This window comes from Indicator indicator, chromosome 38 (genome assembly GCF_027791375.1).
Source record: "Indicator indicator isolate 239-I01 chromosome 38, UM_Iind_1.1, whole genome shotgun sequence".
NCBI lineage: Eukaryota > Metazoa > Chordata > Aves > Piciformes > Indicatoridae > Indicator > Indicator indicator.
In genome coordinates this window covers 2,915,205-2,933,496 of record NC_072047.1, presented here as the reverse complement: position 1 = coordinate 2,933,496, position 18,292 = coordinate 2,915,205, and the positions used below count along the sequence as shown (strand labels likewise).

Here is an 18,292-nt window from a genome sequence, read left to right as displayed (position 1 = left end):
CCTATCACTTGTTACAAAGGAGAAGAGACCAACCCTGACCAGGTTGGCTACCATGGCCAAAAATGAGGTTAGGAAGAAATTCTTCCCAGTGAGGGTGGGGGAGACACTGGCACAGGCTGCCCAGGGAGGCTGTGGATGCCTCCTGCCTGGAGGTGTTCAAGGCCAGCTTGGATGAGGTCTTCAGCAACCTGGGCTGGTGGAAGATGTCTTTTCATGAGGGACTTTTCCTGAGGGACTTCTCCTGAGGGTGTCTGGAGCCTGGCCAAGGGGGTATGGTTTGGAGCTGAGGCAGAGCAGGGTTAGAGTGGAGCTGAGGAAGAAGCTGTTGAGTGTGAGGGTGGTGAGAATCTGGCACAGGCTGCCCAGGGAGGCTGTGGCTGCCTCCTGCCTGGGGGTGTTCAAGGCCAGGCTGGATGAGGTTTGAGCAACCTGGGCTGGTGGGAGGTGTCCCTGCCCATGGCAGGAGGTTAGAGCAGATGACCTTTAAGGTCCCTTCCAACCTGACCCACTCCATGAATCCATCAATCCACCAATCATCACTACAAAACCTCCTTCCAGCTACAGACCAAGGAGTCACCACCACAGCAGGCAGAGCAGAAGGTTTCTAGGGCCACCTTCCAACCTCAAAGCTGCATGAAGGAAGCCAGAAAGCAGAGCAGAAGGTTCCTAGGTCCACCTTCCAACCTCAAAGCTGCATGAAGGAAGCCAACTTCCCCTCTCCCCCACCCTCTAACCCCAACCATCACCCTCCAGCAGTGAGGTGTGGAGGGTTAATCCCAAAATATGCCAAGCATTTAGGTTTAATCACCCTATTAGACCCCACTACAAAGGGACTTTTTAAGTGTTACACGAAGCTTAGTGGCCACTGTTAACTCCTGCTCTTGCTCCCAGCTGCACTGGAGGAGTTTATTATTAGTATTTATTATTTTCTTTTTCCCTCATTTCTTTTTTTTTTTTTCTTTTTTTTTTTTTTCCATTTGGATTTAAAAGATTAGGAAGGGGAGAGCTCTCTGCCTGCTCACATGCCTCCCCTCATGCTGGCATATAGATTAGAATAACTCCCTGCCAGGCTTTGGTATTGAACCCTTTTAGACTAATCAGGAAAGAGCTGCAGGGGAGAAGAGACCCCCAGGAAGAAATCCATCAGCTGAGGTTTGTCATAGAACCATAGAATGGTCCAGGCAGGATGGGAGCTCCAAAGCTCATCCAGTCCAAGCCCTCTGCACTCAGCAGGGACATCCCCAACTGGATCAGTTGCCCAGAGCCCTGTGGAGCCTCACCTGGAATATCTCCATGGGTGGAGCCTCAACTACATACCTCGGCAACCTGTTCCAGTGTTCCACCACCCTCCTGGTGCAGAACTTGTTCCTCACATCCAGTCTCAATCTGCTCTTTTCCAGCCTAAAGCCATTGTCCCTGGTCTTGTCCCTGCAGGACCTTGCAAACAGTGTATCTGCAGCCTTCCTGTAGCCTCCTTCAGGTCCTGGCAGGCAGCTCTAAGGTCTCCCTGGAGCCTTCTCTTCCCCAGACTGAACACCCCCAGCTCCCTCAGCCTGTCCTCATAGCAGAGGTGTTCCAACCCCTTGATCATTTTCCTGGCCTTCCTCTGGACCCTCTCCATCAGCTCCATGTCCTTCCCAAATGGAGGGCTCCAGACCTGTACGCAGTCCTCCAGGAGCAGAGTACCATTTTTTGGTCCTGCTCCCAGGATGAGACCGGGGAGGAAAGAGCTGCAGAAACCTGCCCCCTGTGCATGGCTGTGGGGACAGGATGGGAGAGTTGGGGTTGTTCAGCCTGGAGGGAAAAAAAGGGTCCAGGGAGACCTTAGAGCATGTCCCCATGTGCCATGGTCACAGTGCTGGAAGGTGTCCAGAGAAGGGCCACCAGGACGAGCAGAGGGCTGGAGCTGCTCTGCTCTGGAGACAGCCTAAGAGAGTTGGGGTTGTGCAGTCTGGAGAGGAGAAGGCTCTGAGGAGACCTTCTGGTGGCCTTCCAGGATCTGAAGGGGGCTACAAGAAAGCTGGGGAGGGACTTTTTAAGGTGTCAGGGAGTGATAGGACTGAGGGGGATGGAACAAAACTAGAAGTGGGGAGAGATTAAGACTGGATGTTAGGAAAAGTTGTTCCCCTTGAGGGTGGTGAGAGACTGGCAGAGGTTGCCCAGGGAGGTGGTGGAAGCCTCATCCCTGGAGGTTTTTGCAGCCAGGCTGGAGGTGGCTGTGAGCAACCTGCTGTGGTGTGAGGTGTCCCTGCCCATGGCAGGGGGTTGGGACTGGCTGAGCCTTGAGGTCCCTTCCAACCTTGACAATTCTATGATTCTATGATCTTGAGTTTGGAGGGACAGGGAGGAGTGGAAAAGAGGCAGAAAAGTCACTTTTCAGCAACCACTCCCTTCCTCACCTTCCTCTTTCCAACAGCTGAAGAATAAGTTCATCAAGAAGATCCCCAAGGATGCAGAGGCCTCCAACGTGCTGGTGGGAGAAGTGGAGTTCCTTGAGAAGCCTTTTGTGGCTTTTGTGAGGCTCCTCCAGGCCACAATGCTGGGAGGGGTGACAGAGGTACCTGTGCCCACCAGGTGAGCTCAGTTCCTTCAGCTCCAAAACACCAAGCAGCCTCCCAGCCTGGATGCTGGTGAAGGAGCAGCTGAGGGAGCTGGGGGTGTTCAGCCTGAAGAAGAGGAGGCTCAGGGCAGACCTCATTGCTGTCTACAACTTCCTGAGGGGAGGTTGCAGCCAGGTGGGGGTTGGGCTCTGCTCACAGGCAAAAGTGACAGAAGATGAGGACACAGCCTCACGCTGTGCCAGGGGAGGTTTGGGAGCTGGATGTGAGGAAGAAATTCTTCACATGAAGAGAGATTTGCCATTGGGATGAGCTGCCCAGGGAGGTGGTGGAGTCACCATCCCTGGAAGTGTTTTAAAAAAGCCTGGATGAGGCACTTGGTGCCATGGGTTAGCTGATTGGATGGTGTTGGGTGACAGGTTGGACTGGATGATCTCTGAGGTCTTTTCCAACCTGGTTAATTCTATGATTCTGTGAGAGCTGCTGGCACACAGCAGCCTTTGAGGGACAGTTCAGCCCCTGGGAAACCAGAGCAGCTCTGCCAGCAGATGAATTGTGCCTCTGTTTGCAAAGAGACTGGAGAGGCACTCAGTGCCTTGGGTTTGCTGATTGGATGGTGGTGGATGACAGGTTGGACTTGATGATCTCTGAGGTCTTTTCCAACCATGGTTGATTGGGGAAGGACTTTTTAGGCTATCAGGTACTGTGGCCAGCAGGTCAAGGGAGGTGATTCTCCCCCTCTGCTCAGCTCTGCTGAGACCACACCTGGAGTACTGTGTCCAGTTCTGGAGCCTCTGTTACAAGAGGGATATGGACATGCTGGAAGGTGTCCAGAGAAGGGCCACCAGGATGAGCAGAGGGCTGGAGCTGCTCTGCTATGAGGAGAGACTGAAAGAGTTGGGGCTGTTCAGTCTGGAGAGGAGAAGGCTCCCAGGAGACCTTCTTGTGTCCTTCCAGAATCTGAAGGGGGCTACAAGAAAGCTGGGGATGGACTTTTTAGGCTATCAGGGAATGATAGGACTGGGGGGAATGGAGCAAAGCTGGAAGTGGGGAGATTCAGACTGGATGTGAGGAAGAAGTTCTTCCCCATGAGAGTGGTGAGAGCCTGGAATGGGTTGCCCAGGGAGGTGGTTGAGTCCCCATCCCTGGAGGTGTTTGCAGCCAGGCTGGATGAGGCTCTGGCCAGCCTGATCTGGTGTGAGGTGTCCCTGGGCATGGCAGGGGGGTTGGAACTGGATGATCCTTGTGGTCCCTTCCAACCCTGACTGATTCTATGATTCTATGGTTCTATGATTCTGTGGTTCTATGATTCTATGGTTCTATGGTTCTATGATTACTTCTGTGACTCCAAGGCCACCAACAGAGCACTTTCACTTCCCCAGGTTCCTCTTCATCCTCCTTGGTCCTGCAGGGAAAGCCAAATCCTACAATGAGATCGGCAGGGCCATCGCTACCCTCATGGTGGATGATGTGAGTAGCTGCAGCGCATGGCCCTCACCTGCAACCTCTCTGCTCAGAGCCAAGACAGCAACAGCACAAAAAAAAAAAAAAAGCATTTTCCATCCTGGGATGGTTTGAAACTACCTCTTTAAATTTTTCTTCTCAAAGTTCAAGCAGAGAGTGTGAATAAGTCACTCTTGGGTGTAAGAAAGCAAAATGAGGATTGTTCTGAACACTTCCATGGGAGAGAGAGAAATGGTTAAGAACCACCACTCAAAACAAAGTTGGGGCAGTGGGGGTCTGAGCTCTTGGCTTCCTTGCTGGGCTGTCTGGCTGCTTCTCCTTCTCTTCTGGCTGGAGATCCCACACTGCCCTTGGTGAGCTAAGCTGACAGCCTCTCTGCTTTTAACCAACTCTGCTTCCTTCCAGGGGAGCCTGGGGGGAGGAAGCCCCTGGGAGAGAGGCCCCTTGGGAAAGGGGGAAGCAAAGGGAGCTTGGTTGTGCTTTTCTGCTGATATTTGTAAATGTTGTGAGTTGTGTCTATTTGTACAGATTCATTGCATTTCATCACAGATTGTGGGTCTGCTTGTAAATACAGCTTGCATTTGCTTCCCAGACTGAGCCAGCCTTGGGTATGGGAGGAATTTCAAACCCATGGTGACACATGGGTTTGAGGGGTGGACCACGAGATGGATAAAGAACTGGCTTGATGCTGCACCCAAAGAGTGGCTGTCAATGGTCCATGCCCCAGTGGAGGCCAGGGACAAGCAGAGTCCCTCGGGGTCAGTCCTGGGACCAGGCTTGTTCAACATCTTTGTTGGTGCCATGGACAGAGGCATTGAGTGCACCCTCAGCAGGTTTGCTGTTGACACCAAGCTGTGTGGTGCAGCAGACAGCTGGAGGGAAGGAATCCATCCACAGGGACCTGGACAGGCTGCAGAGCTGGGCACAAACCAACCTCATGAGGTTCAACAAGACCAAGTGCAGGGTCCTGCAGCTGGGTCGAGGCAATCCCAAGCACTGGAAAATCCAGGCTGGGCAGGGACTGGCTGGAGACCAGCCCTGAGGAGAGGGACTTGGGGGTGCTGGGAGATGAGAAGCTCAAGAGGAGCTGTCAATGTGCACTTGCAGCCCAGAGAGCCAAGCAGAGCCTGGGCTGCAGCAGGAGAAGTGTGGCCAGCAGGGCCAGGGAGGGGATTCTCCCTCTCTACTCAGCTCTGGTGAGACCACACCTGGAGTACTGCATCCAGTTCTGGAGTCTCTGTTACAAGAGGGATCTGGAGGTGCTGGAAAGTGTCCAGAGAAGGGCCACCAGGATGAGCAGAGGGCTGAAGCTGCTGAGCAGCTGAACTGGCTGAGCCTTGTGGTCGCTTCCAACCCTGACTGATTCTATGATTCTGTGACTCAGCTCACACTGATACAAATCCTCTTGCCCCCAGGCACCAACTTCTAAACCCCAAAGCAACCTGCCCCCAGCTGCCTGCTGGCTGCTGTTCCCTTGCTGACTTCTCTCCTCTCTTGACCCCCAGCTCTTCAGCGACGTTGCCTACAAAGCCCGGGACAGAGAGGACCTCATTGCTGGCATAGATGAGTTCCTGGATGAAGTCATTGTCCTGCCCCCTGGCGAGTGGGACCCCAACATTAGGATTGAGCCACCCAAAAAAGTGCCCTCAGCTGAGAAGAGGTGAGTGGGAGAGAATGGAGCTGGCCCTGGGGCAATCACCATCTGCTGGGGGTTTTCAGTCTGGAGAGGAGGAGACTGAGAGGGGATTTAATAAATGTTTATAAATACCTGAGGGCTGGGGGTCCTCCCTCTCTGGTCTGCCCTGCTGAGGCCACAGCTGGAATACTGCATCCAGCTCTGGGCTCCCCAGTTCAGGAGGGACAGGGATCTGCTGGAGAGAGTCCAAGGGAGGGCTCCAAGGATGCTGAAGGGCCTGGAGCAGTGCCCTGGGAGGAGAGGCTGAGAGCCCTGGGGGTGGTTGGTGTGGAGAGGAGAAGGCTGAGAGGGATCTGCTCAATGTCTCTCAAGAGCTGAGGGCTGGGGGGCAGGAGGCAGGGGCCAGGCTCTGCTCACTTGCACCCTGGGCTAGGCCAAGGATGGAAACTGCAGCACAGGAGGTTGCAGCTCAGCAGGAGGAGGAACTTCTGCACTGGGAGGCTCCCAGAGGCCTGGAGCAGGCTGCCCAGGGAGGTTGTGGAGTCTCCTTGTCTGGAGCCTTTGCAGCCCTGTCTGGATGTGTTCCTGTGTGCCCTGTGCTGGATTCTCTGCTCCTGCTCTGACAGGGGCTTGGACTGGAAGCTCTCCAGAGGTCCCTTCCAACCCCTAACATCCTGTGAGCTGTAATCCTGTGATCTCAGTTGGTTTGGAGGTCCTGGAGCAGCTTTGCTTCCCTTCAGCTCTAGAAAAAGTCTCCCAAAATTCCTTCAGTGCTGGGATTTCAGAACTTTTTGGGCCCCCACCCCCAGATCAGCTCAGATCTGTTCCCGCTCTGGGCTGAGCAAATCCAACTGTTGATGTTTCCAAATTCACCTCAGAACCTTTCAGCCTTGAGAAGAGAAGACTCCAGGGGAGCCTTAGAGCTGAAGGGATCCTGCAGGAAGGCTGCAGAGAGACTTCTCCTGAGGATGTCTAGAGCCAGACCAAGGGGGAATGGTTTGAAGCTGAGGCAGAGCAGGGTTAGAGTGGAGCTGAGGAAGAAGTTGTTGAGTGTGAGGGTGCTGAGAGTCTGGAGTGGGTTTCCCAGGAAGTCTGTGGCTGCCTCCTGCTTGGAGGTGTTCAAGGCCAGGCTGGATGAGGCTCTGAGCAGCTGAGTCTAGCTGAGAGGTGTCCCTGCCCATGGCAGGAGGTTGGAGGAGATGAGCTCTGAGGTCCCTTCCAATCTGAGCCATGCTGTGATTTTTCAGAAGCCCAAACTCTAGGGCAGGAGGGAGTTGCACCATGGCCTTCGTCATGGTCCCTCCATGCAGCCCAGCTTGCTGGGGCAGGTGCCAGGAGCCACCCTGGTGTCTCCCTGCAGGAAATCAGTCTTCTCCCTGAACGAGGTGGGGCAGATGAATGGCACTGCTGGCGGGGCCGGCGCCAGTGGCGGCGGCGGAGGAGGAGGAGGCAGCGATGACGGAGAGATGCCTGAAGTCCACGAGATTGGGGAAGAGCTGGCATGGACTGGCAGGTGAGCAAGCACCCACCAGCCACTGAGCTCTGGAAGGTGCCAGCACCCATCAGCATCTCCTGTTGGTTCCCCACCACCATGACCTCCCGGGACACGCAGGGGTGAAATCCTTCTTGGGCTCAGGCACCGAATCCCTTCTGGTGGATCCATCTGGTCCTGTCTTGGTGCCTCCCCAGGTTTTGTGGTGGCCTCTATTTGGATATCAAGAGGAAGCTGCCCTGGTTCCCGAGTGACTTCTATGAAGGTTTCCATATCCAGTCCATCTCTGCCATCCTCTTCATCTACCTGGGCTGCATCACCAACGCCATCACCTTCGGGGGCTTGCTTGGGGATGCTACGGACAACTACCAGGTGGAGCCCCAAAAGAAGAGGACACCTTGGCTTGGGGAAAGCAAGCAGGGATGGGATGGGATGGGATGGGATGGGATGGGATGGGATGGGATGGGATGGGATGGGATGGGATGGAAATTCATTACCAAGTAGGACTGCTGGTCCCTGCAGGATGAGAAATCCATTCCAAAGGCAGTGCCAGGAGCAAGGGGACCTGATCCCAACCATCCTACATGGGTCCAAGCAGAGGTCCATATTTCCCATCTCCATCTGGGGTGTCCTTGGGGATGTAACATGGCACAGCACCACCATAACACTGGGTTTGCTCTGTCCCCAGGGTGTCATGGAGAGCTTCCTCGGCACGGCCATGGCAGGCTCCATGTTTTGCCTCTTCGCTGGACAGCCACTCATCATCCTCAGCAGCACTGGGCCCATCCTCATCTTCGAGAAGCTGCTCTTTGACTTCAGCAAGTAGGTGCTGGGTGATGCCAGAGCAAACTGGGAGCCATCTATACTGGGATGGGAATTGTCCTCCAGCCCACCATGTGCTCTCATTGGTCTGCTCTTGCCTTGTCCAACAACCCCAAGCAATGCTTCAGGCTTGGGGTAGAGTGGCTGGAAAGCAGCCCAGTGGAAAAGGATCTGGGGGTGCTGGTGGATGGCTGCTGAGCATCAGCCAGGGGGTGCCCAGGTGGCCATGAAGTCACCAGCATCCTGGCCTGGATCAGGGATAGTGTGGCCAGCAGGAGTATGGAAGTGATTGTTCTCCTGTACTGCACTCTGGTGGGGCCACAGCTGGAGTGCTGGGGTCAGTATTGGTGCCACAGAAAGACATTGAGGTCCTGGAGGGTGTCAAGAGAAGAGCAACAAGGCTGGGGAGGGCTTTGGAGGGCATCATAGGAGGAGCAGCTGAGGGAGCTGGTGGTCAGTCTGGAGAAAAGGAGGCTGAGAGGTGACCTCATTGCTCTCTATGGCTCCCTGGGAGGAGGTTGGAGTGAGGCCAGTGTTGGTCTCCCAAGTAAGCAGTGACAGGACAAGAGGAAACTGGTTGAAGTTGTGCCAGGGGAGGGTTAGGTTGGAGATTAGGAAAAATTTCTTTGCTGCCAGAGAGGTCAGGGATTGGAACAAGCTGCCCAGGAAGGTGGTGGAGTTCCCACCCCTGGAGGTGTTCCAGAAACCCGTGGCCATGGCACTTGGGGCCATGGTTTGGGGGCTATGGTGGTGCTGGGTTGATGTTGGACTGGAGGACCTCAGAGAGCTTTTCCTACCCAAACAATTCTGTGATTCTCTGATGCTCCTGGAAGGGAATTTGGTTACATTCTATACAGGAGTTGTCACATTCCTTGATTCTCGGCTTAGGACTATGGATTCCTCTCCTGTGGTTTCCTCCACTCATCCTTCCCATCAGCATCCCACATCCCTTTGCACAGGGATTTTGGGACAGGCCTTCCTTTCTCCACTCCACAATGCCTCTCACCTTAAAACAAAAAAACAAAACCCAAACCAAAAACCTCCTTTTGTCACCCCAAGCTCCTAACTACCCTTTACAGATTCCTTCCTGGAGGTGTTTCCCAACCTCAATGACCCTCTGGCTCTTTGCCTGTCCCCACTTCCAGAGGCAATGGCATTGACTATATGGAATTCCGTCTCTGGATCGGCCTCCACTCTGCCCTCCAGTGCCTTATCCTGGTGGCCACCGATGCCAGCTTCATTATAAAGTACATCACTCGCTTCACAGAGGAAGGCTTCTCCACCCTCATTAGCTTCATCTTCATCTATGATGCCATCAAGAAGATGATTGGAGCCTTTAAGTATTACCCCATCAACTCGGACTTCAAGCCAGACTACGTCACCATGTACAAGTGCGAGTGCCTCGCGCCCGACCCAGGTGAGTCCACAGCCTCCTCCCAGCTGCAGAGGGGGGACAGGAAGGAGGGTGGGAGTGTCCTGGTGAGGAGAAATCCCACGGGATCGCTGGCTGAGGAAGTGGAAGGAGGCAGCTCCCCCAGTGGAGAGACCTCAGCCTCTCCTCTGGGAGAGATTTTGGGCGTGGAAGCGAAGGAGGAGAAGCTCATCTGCCTTGGATGAGTGCAGCGCTGCTTGGCAGGATGTGGCCAATGGTGCTGGAGAGCTGAGGCCTCAGCCTGGAGCAGCCAGACCTGGATGGGGAAAAAAAAAAAAAAGGAATCTGGAAGAAAAAAGGCTTTTTTAGATGATTCATTCCAGTCTGCAGCTGATGGAAACATTCCCCAGGAAACGGAGAATTCATCTCCAGAGGTTTTCTCCTCTCTGGTGCCCAGGACACACCAGAATGTCTCAGCTGGGTGTGGAAACCTCCTTGGCCTATTTTTTTCCTCCTCTTTTTTCACTCCTTTGCAATAAGGAAAGGCCGCCAGGCTCTCACCAGACCACCTTCTGATGGCTCCTCTGGTCTGGCTCTTGGATAGACCTTGGGGGGGGATCCCAGACCTGAATCCTGCAGCTAAGATGCTCCTATGGCCACCTGGAAGGGAGTAGAGATCTTTGCTTTGGGCTGGTGGCAGCAGCCAGAGGAGCTGAATGCACTTAGAAAGTCTAAACACCAACAGTTTTGGGGAGCATCAGCTGGAGAGGTCAGAGATGGAGGAGGCAGAGAGGTAGGATGGGGAAGCTCTTCCCAGAAGTAACAGCATCCAGGCCTTGCCACTTGATGTGTTCCAAGGTCCCAGCAGGGAGAGCTCCTACCTCCTGCCATGGAAATTACCTTCCCTTTTGCTTGAGTTTTGTATTTTTTCCTCCATTTCTGTGGATCAGTCCCCACTGAGTTGGTCCTGTTGGGTTTTGGAAGGACCACAGGCAACAGAGAACACTGGGAGATGATGCAATCCTTTCTGAAGCTGTGTCAGTGTTGGGTTCTCCATTCCTTGGAGCAGTATCAGTGTTGGGTTCTCCATTCCTTGGAGCAGTGTCAGTGTTGGGTTCCCCATTCCTTGGAGCAGTGTCAGTGTTGGGTTCTCCGTTCCCTGGAGCTCTATCAGTGCTGAGTTCTCCCTTCCTCAGGGCAGTGTCATTGTTGACTTTTCCAATCCTTGGAGCAGTTTCAATGTTGAGTTTTCCATTCCTTGGAGCTCTATGTGTGTTGAGTTCTCCATTCCTTGGAGCAGTATCAGTCCTAAGTTCTCCATTCCTTGGAGCAGTGTCTGCATTGGGTTCTCCATTCCTTGCAGCAGTGACAGTGTTGAGTTCTCTCTTCCTTGGAGCAGATTCAGTATTGAGCTCTCCATTCTTTGGAGCAGTATCAATGTTGAATTCTCCGTTCCTTGGAGCAGTATCAATGTTGAATTCTCCGTTCCTTGGAGCAGTATCAATGTTGAATTCTCCATTCCTTGGAGCCGTATCAATGTTGAGTTCTCCATTCCTTGGAGCAGTACCAGTGCTGAGTTCTCCATTCATGGGAGCAGTGTCCACATTGATTTCTCCATTGCTTGCAGCAGTATCAGTGTTGGGTTTTGCATTCCTTGGAGCAATATCAGTGTTGGGTTCTCCATCCCTTTAGCTATTGAGATGTTTAACTCCCCTCTACATCCTTTTTTTTTTTTTTTTTTAATCATTATCATTTTTCTCTCTTTTTTTTTTCTCATCATCCATTCTGATTTTTGATTATTATAACTGATTTGTCCCATATTTGTCTCTGCTGCACACACCAATTTGGGCTGATTTCAATCTCAAGTGAGTATCACCTTCTAAATATTAAAACTATTTTAATATTTGATACTCTTTCCCCCCCACACACCCCTCTTGGGTTGGGGTTTGGTGCTTATTTTGATTTTGATTTTTTCCCCCCCCTCCCCTCCCATTTCTTTTACTTTTCTCTCTGCTCTGCTGGAAGGGTTTTGTGGAGCACCTCTAAGGGTCTCTCTCTCTTAATACCACCATGGTGTGGGACCCTTTAAAAGGGGTAGAAATCCCAAATCAGGTTGATGTCTGGAGAAAGAAAAGGTTATGGAGGGGATGTTATTAATAATAATGATCAATAATTGATAATTAATAATTAATGATGGTGATGATGATGCTTTTACTGCTGGCTCTGCCAGCACCCAGTGTTGGCAGCCCCCTCCCCCTCTCTCCTTCCCCAGCATTCACTTCTCCTTCATTAATCCTCTGCGCCGGGGATGGAGGCAGCAGGTTTGGGGCAGCCAAACTATTCCCACTTGGTGCTGGAAGAGGATGGACCAAAGGGAACAGGGTTGGGGGGGAGAGGGAAGGGGGAAGAAATATCCTGGACCCTTCACTTAGGGGCACCCCTAAAGATCCTTGGGGTGCTCCTGAAGCCAAGGAGCTGCGTCGCCTGAAGAGCTGAGCGGAGCTGCTTTTGGCGCTGCAGGAGAAGGTGCTGGGGGCTGGAAAGGATGGAGGTTGATGGATTTTTTTTTTTTTTTGCGGGGGGCGGTTCTTTGCAGTGAGACACCAAAACACCCCTAAAACACTTAAAAAAACCCAAAACACCTAAAAAAACCCACACTTTAAGAAGTCAAACCAACAGATGGGGCATGGCTGGATGCTGCCTCTCCAATCAGACCAAGCTGCTTTTTTCTTTCAGTCTTCTGCCCCCACGGGTGTTGGGATGCTCAACCCTGCTGCCTGTGGCTTCCATTGGGAAGCTCCAAAATAATTGAGCTCCTAAATATTTGAGGAGCTGGGAAGCTCCTAGAAATCCACACCCACACAGCCCTACCTCCTTGGAGGGAGAAGCCAGCGAAGGAGATGCTGAGTTCTCCGCCAGCGCATGGGATTAATCCGGGAGAAGTCACTGAGGGGTTAGAAATGAGGAGGGTGGGAGGGGGGGGTCACCCCAAATCCCAATTTCCCCAGCTCCTACAGTTTTTTCCAGGCTGAGCTGTGGTTCTCCAGAGGGAAGCCTGGCTGCTGTTGCCCCCCATCCCCCCCACCGAAACCCCTCTGTGACCCCCAAACCTCAGTAACAAACTCCTTTCCCGCAGCCAACGCGACCTTGTTCGATGCTTCAGCTCCACTGGCACCCAACACCACTAATGTCTCTCTGGTAAGAGGCTTTTGCTCATCCCACCAGGAATTCTGGGATGAGGGAGGGCAGATTTGGGGACAAGGGAGGAAGTGAGGTTGTTTAGCTTGGAGAGTAAGAGGCTGAGGGGAGACCTCATTGCTCTACAACTCCCTGAAAGGAGCCAGCTGGGGGTTGGGCTCTGCTCCCTAGGATCAGGTGAGAGAGGGAGAGGAAATGGCCTGGAATTGTGCCAGGGGAGGGTTAGGTTGGAGAGGAGGAAAAAATTTCTTTGCTGCAAGAGTGGGCAGGGATTGGAACAGGCTGCCCAGGGAGGTGGTGGAGTCCCCATCCCTGGAGGTGTTCAAGCAACCTGTGGCCATGGCACTTGGGGCCAGGGTTTGGTGTCCATGGTGGTCTTAAGTTGACTCAATGACCTCAGAGAGCTTTTCCAACCCAAAGAATTCTGTGATTCTATGAAATCCCAAGGATTCTGACATCCAGGGAGCAACAGGCAGCAGCTGGCAGCGAGGGAAAAGTGGGATTTGGGGTGGTTTGGGGTCCCACTTGGGATGGTGGCAGCAAATCCTGACTTTTCAGCCCAAATTAAGAGTGGCTCTGGGGCTGTCTGGTGGTTCTGAGGCTCCCACTGGCAGTGGCCCTGGGAAATTTCCTTTCCCTTGCAACCTGCAGTTCCTTAAAACACTGATTTGGGAAGTTTGGCCAGGAAATGGCCTTTGCCTTGATGTTAGCATTGCTAAAAATGTTAATTTTGGGGGGGTTGGGGGACTGAAAAATATCCCTGATGGTTGGAGGGAGGGGGAGGAGTTGGCTTGGTCAGGAAGTGCTCTTTCCTTCCACATAACAAATCCCAAAATGCTAATTTTGCCTTTTGGGGGCTGAAAAATATCCTTCTTCTTCCTTAAATATTAAGTTTTTGGCCAGGAAATGTCCTTTCCTTGCACATAACCTCTCCAAAAATTTTCCTTTTTTTTTTTTTTTTTTTTTTTTTTTTTTGTGGGAAAATTCTCCTTTTACTGCACCTTATAATTGCTTAAAATACTAATTCTGGAGGTTTGGGCCCAGAAATGTCATTTTCCCTGCATTTTATAGTCACTAAAAACACCAATTTAGGGGTTTTTTTAGGTGGAAAATGTCCCTTTTCTTGCACACTGAAATTCCTGCAGCTACTAATTTTGCTTTGTGTGGCCAATTCCTTGCACATTGTCATTGCTAAAAATATTAATTTTGCCTTTTTGTTGTTGTTGTTTTTAAGTGGGGAAATGCCCCTTTCTGGCACATTATAATTGCTAAAAAATACTAATTTTTCCCTTTTTTTGATGGAGAAATATCCCTTTTCTTGCACACCAGAATCCCTTCCATTATTCATTTTCCTTTCTATGGTCAGGAAATGTCCCTCCACTTGCATGTAATAATCACTGGATGCTAATTTTGCTTCTTTTTTTTTTTTTTTCCCTCCAGGAAATGCCTTTTCCCTTGCACTTTATAATTGCTAAAAATGTTCATTTTTGCTCTTTTCTTTTTTCATTTTGGCCAGGAAATGTCCTTTCCTTTGCAAGTTGCAATGGCTTTGAACATTCATTTTTGCATTTTGGCCAGGAACTGCTCCTTTCCTTCCACACTCTCATTGCTAAAAATGTTCATTTTGCTTCTCTTGGAGGGGAAATTTCCCCTTTTTTGCACACTGCAGTCCTTTAAAGCAGCACAGAATCACCACTTAGTCCCAGCCAGTGCCCAGATAAGCTTTGTCCTCTGGGTGGTGATGAGACCTTGCAATGTCCTCCTGGAAGAAAGAGAGAAAAAGAGTTTGGATATTCTGAGCTCATTGTGGATGCCCTCAAGGCCATGGTGAAGCCCTCACAGAATGGTCAGGGCTGGAAGGGACCTCAAGGCTCAGCCAGTCCCAACCCCCTGCCATGGGCAGGGACACCTCACACCACAGCAGGTTGCTCACAGCCACCTCCAGCCTGGCTGCAAAAACCTCCAGGGATGAGGCTTCCACCACCTCCCTGGGCAACCTGTGCCAGTCTCTCACCACCCTCCTGGGCAAGAATTTCTTCCTCACATCCAATCTCAATCTCCCCACTTCTACTTTTGCTCCATCCCCCCAGTCCCATCACTCCCTGACACCCTCAAAAGTCCCTCCCCAGCTTTCTTGGAGCCTCCTGCTTTGTGACATTCATTTCTGTGCCAAAAATCCACATCTTGGACTTTTTTGCTTTTCCCTCAGCATGAGCAGTGGATCTTCCTCAGGAGCAGGGATGGACAGGGAGGGGAAAATCCACCTGGAGAAGTTCCTACTCTCCAATTGGTGCTGTTGAACAGGCTCCCCAGGGGGGGTTGTGCAGTCTCCTTCTCTAGAGACTTTCAAAGCCCACCTGGATGCATTCCTGTGGTGATCCTGCTCTGGCAGGGGGCTTGGACCTGGTGATCTCTTGAGGTCCCTTCCAACCTCTGATATCCTGTGAGACTGTGAAGGAATATTGCTCCATCCCCCCAGTCCTATCACTCCCTGACACCCTCCAAAGTCCCTCCCCAGCTTTCTTGTAGCCCTCTTCAGACACTGGAAGGCCACAAGAAGGTCTCCTTGGAGTGTTTCTGGGGGGGGGGGGGGGGGGGGGGGTGGGAAATGTCCCTTTCCTTGCACATAATAGTTGCTAAAAACGTTTATTTTTGCCTTGTTTTATTTTTTGGTGGGGAAATGTCCCTTTGCTTGCCTCCTCCCACTCCTTCCAGTGCTAACATTGCCTTTCTGGGGGGTTTCTCCCCAGTACAATCCTATTAACCTCACAGCTCTGGATTGGACTCAGCTCAGCAAGAAGGAATGTCTCAAATATGGTGGGAGTTTGGTGGGCAAGTCCTGCAAATTCGTGCCTGACCTGGCCCTGATGTCTTTCATCCTCTTCTTTGGCACCTACTCCATGACCCTGACCCTGAAAAAGTTCAAGTTCAGTCGCTACTTCCCCACCAAGGTAAGGAAAGCTCCGGATTTGCCCCTCCCCTTTCCCACAAGGCAGGAAAACCTGGATGCAAAGAGCTCCAGGAGCATCAATCTGTGGTTCCAAGGGCTCCAGGAGCATCAATCCATGGTTCAAAGAGCTCCAGGAGCATCAAGCAGTGGTTCAAAGATATCCAGAAACACAAGTCCATGGTTCAAACAGCTCCAGAAACATCAGCCCTTGGTTCAAAGGGCTCCAGGAGCACAAACCCATGGTTCCAAGAGCTCCAGGAGCATCAATCCATGGATCAAAGAGCTTCAGGAGCATCAATCCATGATTCAAAGAGTTCCAGGAGCATCAATCCATGGCATGAAGAGCTCCAGCATCATCAATCCATGGCATGAAGAGCTCCAGGAGCATCAATCCATGGTTCAAAGAGCTCCAGGAGCATCAATCCATGGTTCAAAGAGCTCCAGGAGCATCAAGCAGTGGTTCAAAGATATCCAGAAGCACAAGTCCATGGTTCAAACAGCTCCAGAAACATCAGCCCTTGGTTCAAAGGGTTCCAGGAGCACAAATCCATGGTTCCAAGAGCTCCAGGAGCATCAATTCATAGTTCAAAGAGTTCCAGGAACATCAATCCATGGTTCCATGAGTTCCAGGAACATCAATCCATGGTTCCAGGAGTTCCAGGAACATCAATCCATGGTATGAAGAGCTCCAGGAGCATCAATCTGTAGTTCAAAGAGTTCCAGGATCATCAAGCAGTGGTTCAAAGGGCTCCAGGAGCACAAATCCACGGTTCCAAGAGCTCCAGGAGCACAAATCCGTGGTTCCAAGAGCTCCAGGAGCATCAAATCTTCATTCAAATGTCTCCAGGAGCACAAATCCATGGAGCTCCAAAAGCATCAACCCGCAGTTCAAAGAGCTTCACGAACATCAGCCCTTGGTTCAAAGAGATTCAGGAGCACCAATACATGGTTTCAAGAGCTCCAGGAGCATCAATCCATGGTAAAAAGAGTTCCAGGATCATCAATCCATGGTTCCAAGAGCTCCAGGAGCACCAATCCATTGTATAAAGAGCTCCAGGAGCATCAATCCATGGTTCAAAATGTTGCAAGAGCATTAATCCTTAATTCCAAGAGCTAGAGGAGCACCAATCCATGGTTTCAAGAGTTCCAGGAACATCAATCCATGGTTCCAAGAGCTCCAGGAGTACCAATCCATGGTATAAAGGGCTCCGGGAGCATCAATCCATGGTTCCAAGAGCACCAGGAGCACCAATTCATGGTCCCAGAGCTCCAGGAGCATCAATCCATTGTAAAAAGAACTCCAAGAGCACCAATCCATGGTTTAAAGTGCTCCAGGAGCATCAAGCAGTGGTTCAAAGAGCTCTGAAAGCATCAATCCATGGATCAAAGAGCTCCAGGAGCATCAATCCATGGTTCAAAGAGCTCCAAGAGCATCAATCCATAGTTCAAAGAGCTCCAGGAGCATCAATCCCTGGTTCAGAGAGCTCCAGGAGCATCAATCCCTGGTTCAGAGAGCTCCAGGAGCATCAATCCATGGAGCTCCAGGAGCATCAATCCATGGTTCAAAGAGCTCCAAGAGCACCAATCCATGGTTCCAAGAGCTCCAGGAGCATCAATCCCTGGTTCAGAGAGCTCCAGAAGCATCAATCCCTGGTTCAGAGAGCTCCAGGAGCATCAATCCATGGTTCAAAGAACTCCGGGAACTTAAATCCATAGTTCAGAAAGCTCCAGGAGCATCAATCCATGGTTCAGAGAGCTCCAGGAGCATCAATCCATGGTTCAGAGAGCTCCAGGAGCATCAATCCATGGTTCAGAGAGCTCCTGAAGCATCAATCCCTGGTTCAGAGAGCTCCAGGAGCATCAATCCCTGGTTCAGAGAGCTCCTGAAGCATCAATCCATGGTTCAGAGAGCTCCAGGAGCATCAATCCCTGGTTCAGAGAGCTCCAGAAGCATCAATCCCTGGTTCAGAGAGCTCCAGAAGCATCAATCCCTGGTTCAGAGAGCTCCAGGAGCATCAATCCATGGTTCAGAGAGTTCCAGGAGCATCAATCCATGGTTCAGAGAGTTCCAGGAGCATCAATCCCTGGTTCAGAGAGCTCCAGGAGCATCAATCCATGGTTCAGAGAGCTCCAGGAGCATCAATCCCTTGTTCAGAGATCTCCAGGAGCATCAATCCATGGTTCAGAGAGCTCCAGAAGCATCAATCCCTGGTTCAGAGAGCTCCAGAAGCATCAATCCCTGGTTCAGAGAGCTCCAGAAGCATCAATCCCTGGTTCAGAGAGCTCCAGAAGCATCAATCCCTGGTTCAGAGAGCTCCTGAAGCATCAATCCCTGGTTCAGAGAGCTCCTGAAGCATCAATCCCTGGTTCAGAGAGCTCCAGGAGCATCAATCCCTGGTTCAGAGAGGTCCAGGAGCATCAATCCCTGGTTCAGAGATCTCCAGGAGCATCAATCCCTGGTTCAGAGAGCTCCAGGAGCATCAATCCCTGGTTCAGAGAGTTCCAGGAGCATCAATCCATGGTTCAGAGAGTTCCAGGAGCATCAATCCCTGGTTCAGAGAGCTCCAGGAGCATCAATCCCTGGTTCAGAGAGCTCCAGGAGCATCAATCCCTGGTTCAGAGAGCTCCAGGAGCATCAATCCCTGGTTCAGAGAGCTCCAGGAGCATCAATCCCTGGTTCAGAGAGCTCCAGAAGCATCAATCCCTGGTTCAGAGATCTCCAGGAGCATCAATCCCTGGTTCAGAGATCTCCAGGAGCATCAATCCCTTGTTCAGAGATCTCCAGGAGCATCAATCCCTG

The 18,292-nt window shown here is 51.7% G+C and overlaps 1 protein-coding gene across 1 annotated transcript in view; it reads left to right on the top strand.

Moving 5' to 3' along the window:
- Nucleotides 1-18,292, top strand: part of SLC4A5 (solute carrier family 4 member 5) — a 55,800-nt gene that overhangs the window by 24,552 nt on the left and 12,956 nt on the right. The window contains exons 8-16 of the mRNA XM_054396637.1: nucleotides 2,417-2,574; nucleotides 3,941-4,028; nucleotides 5,528-5,682; nucleotides 7,019-7,171; nucleotides 7,348-7,522; nucleotides 7,839-7,972; nucleotides 9,118-9,389; nucleotides 12,481-12,542; nucleotides 15,293-15,493. Of these exons, the coding sequence (XP_054252612.1) occupies nucleotides 2,417-2,574; nucleotides 3,941-4,028; nucleotides 5,528-5,682; nucleotides 7,019-7,171; nucleotides 7,348-7,522; nucleotides 7,839-7,972; nucleotides 9,118-9,389; nucleotides 12,481-12,542; nucleotides 15,293-15,493 (1,398 nt within the window). The remainder of the gene's footprint in view (nucleotides 1-2,416; nucleotides 2,575-3,940; nucleotides 4,029-5,527; nucleotides 5,683-7,018; nucleotides 7,172-7,347; nucleotides 7,523-7,838; nucleotides 7,973-9,117; nucleotides 9,390-12,480; nucleotides 12,543-15,292; nucleotides 15,494-18,292) is intronic.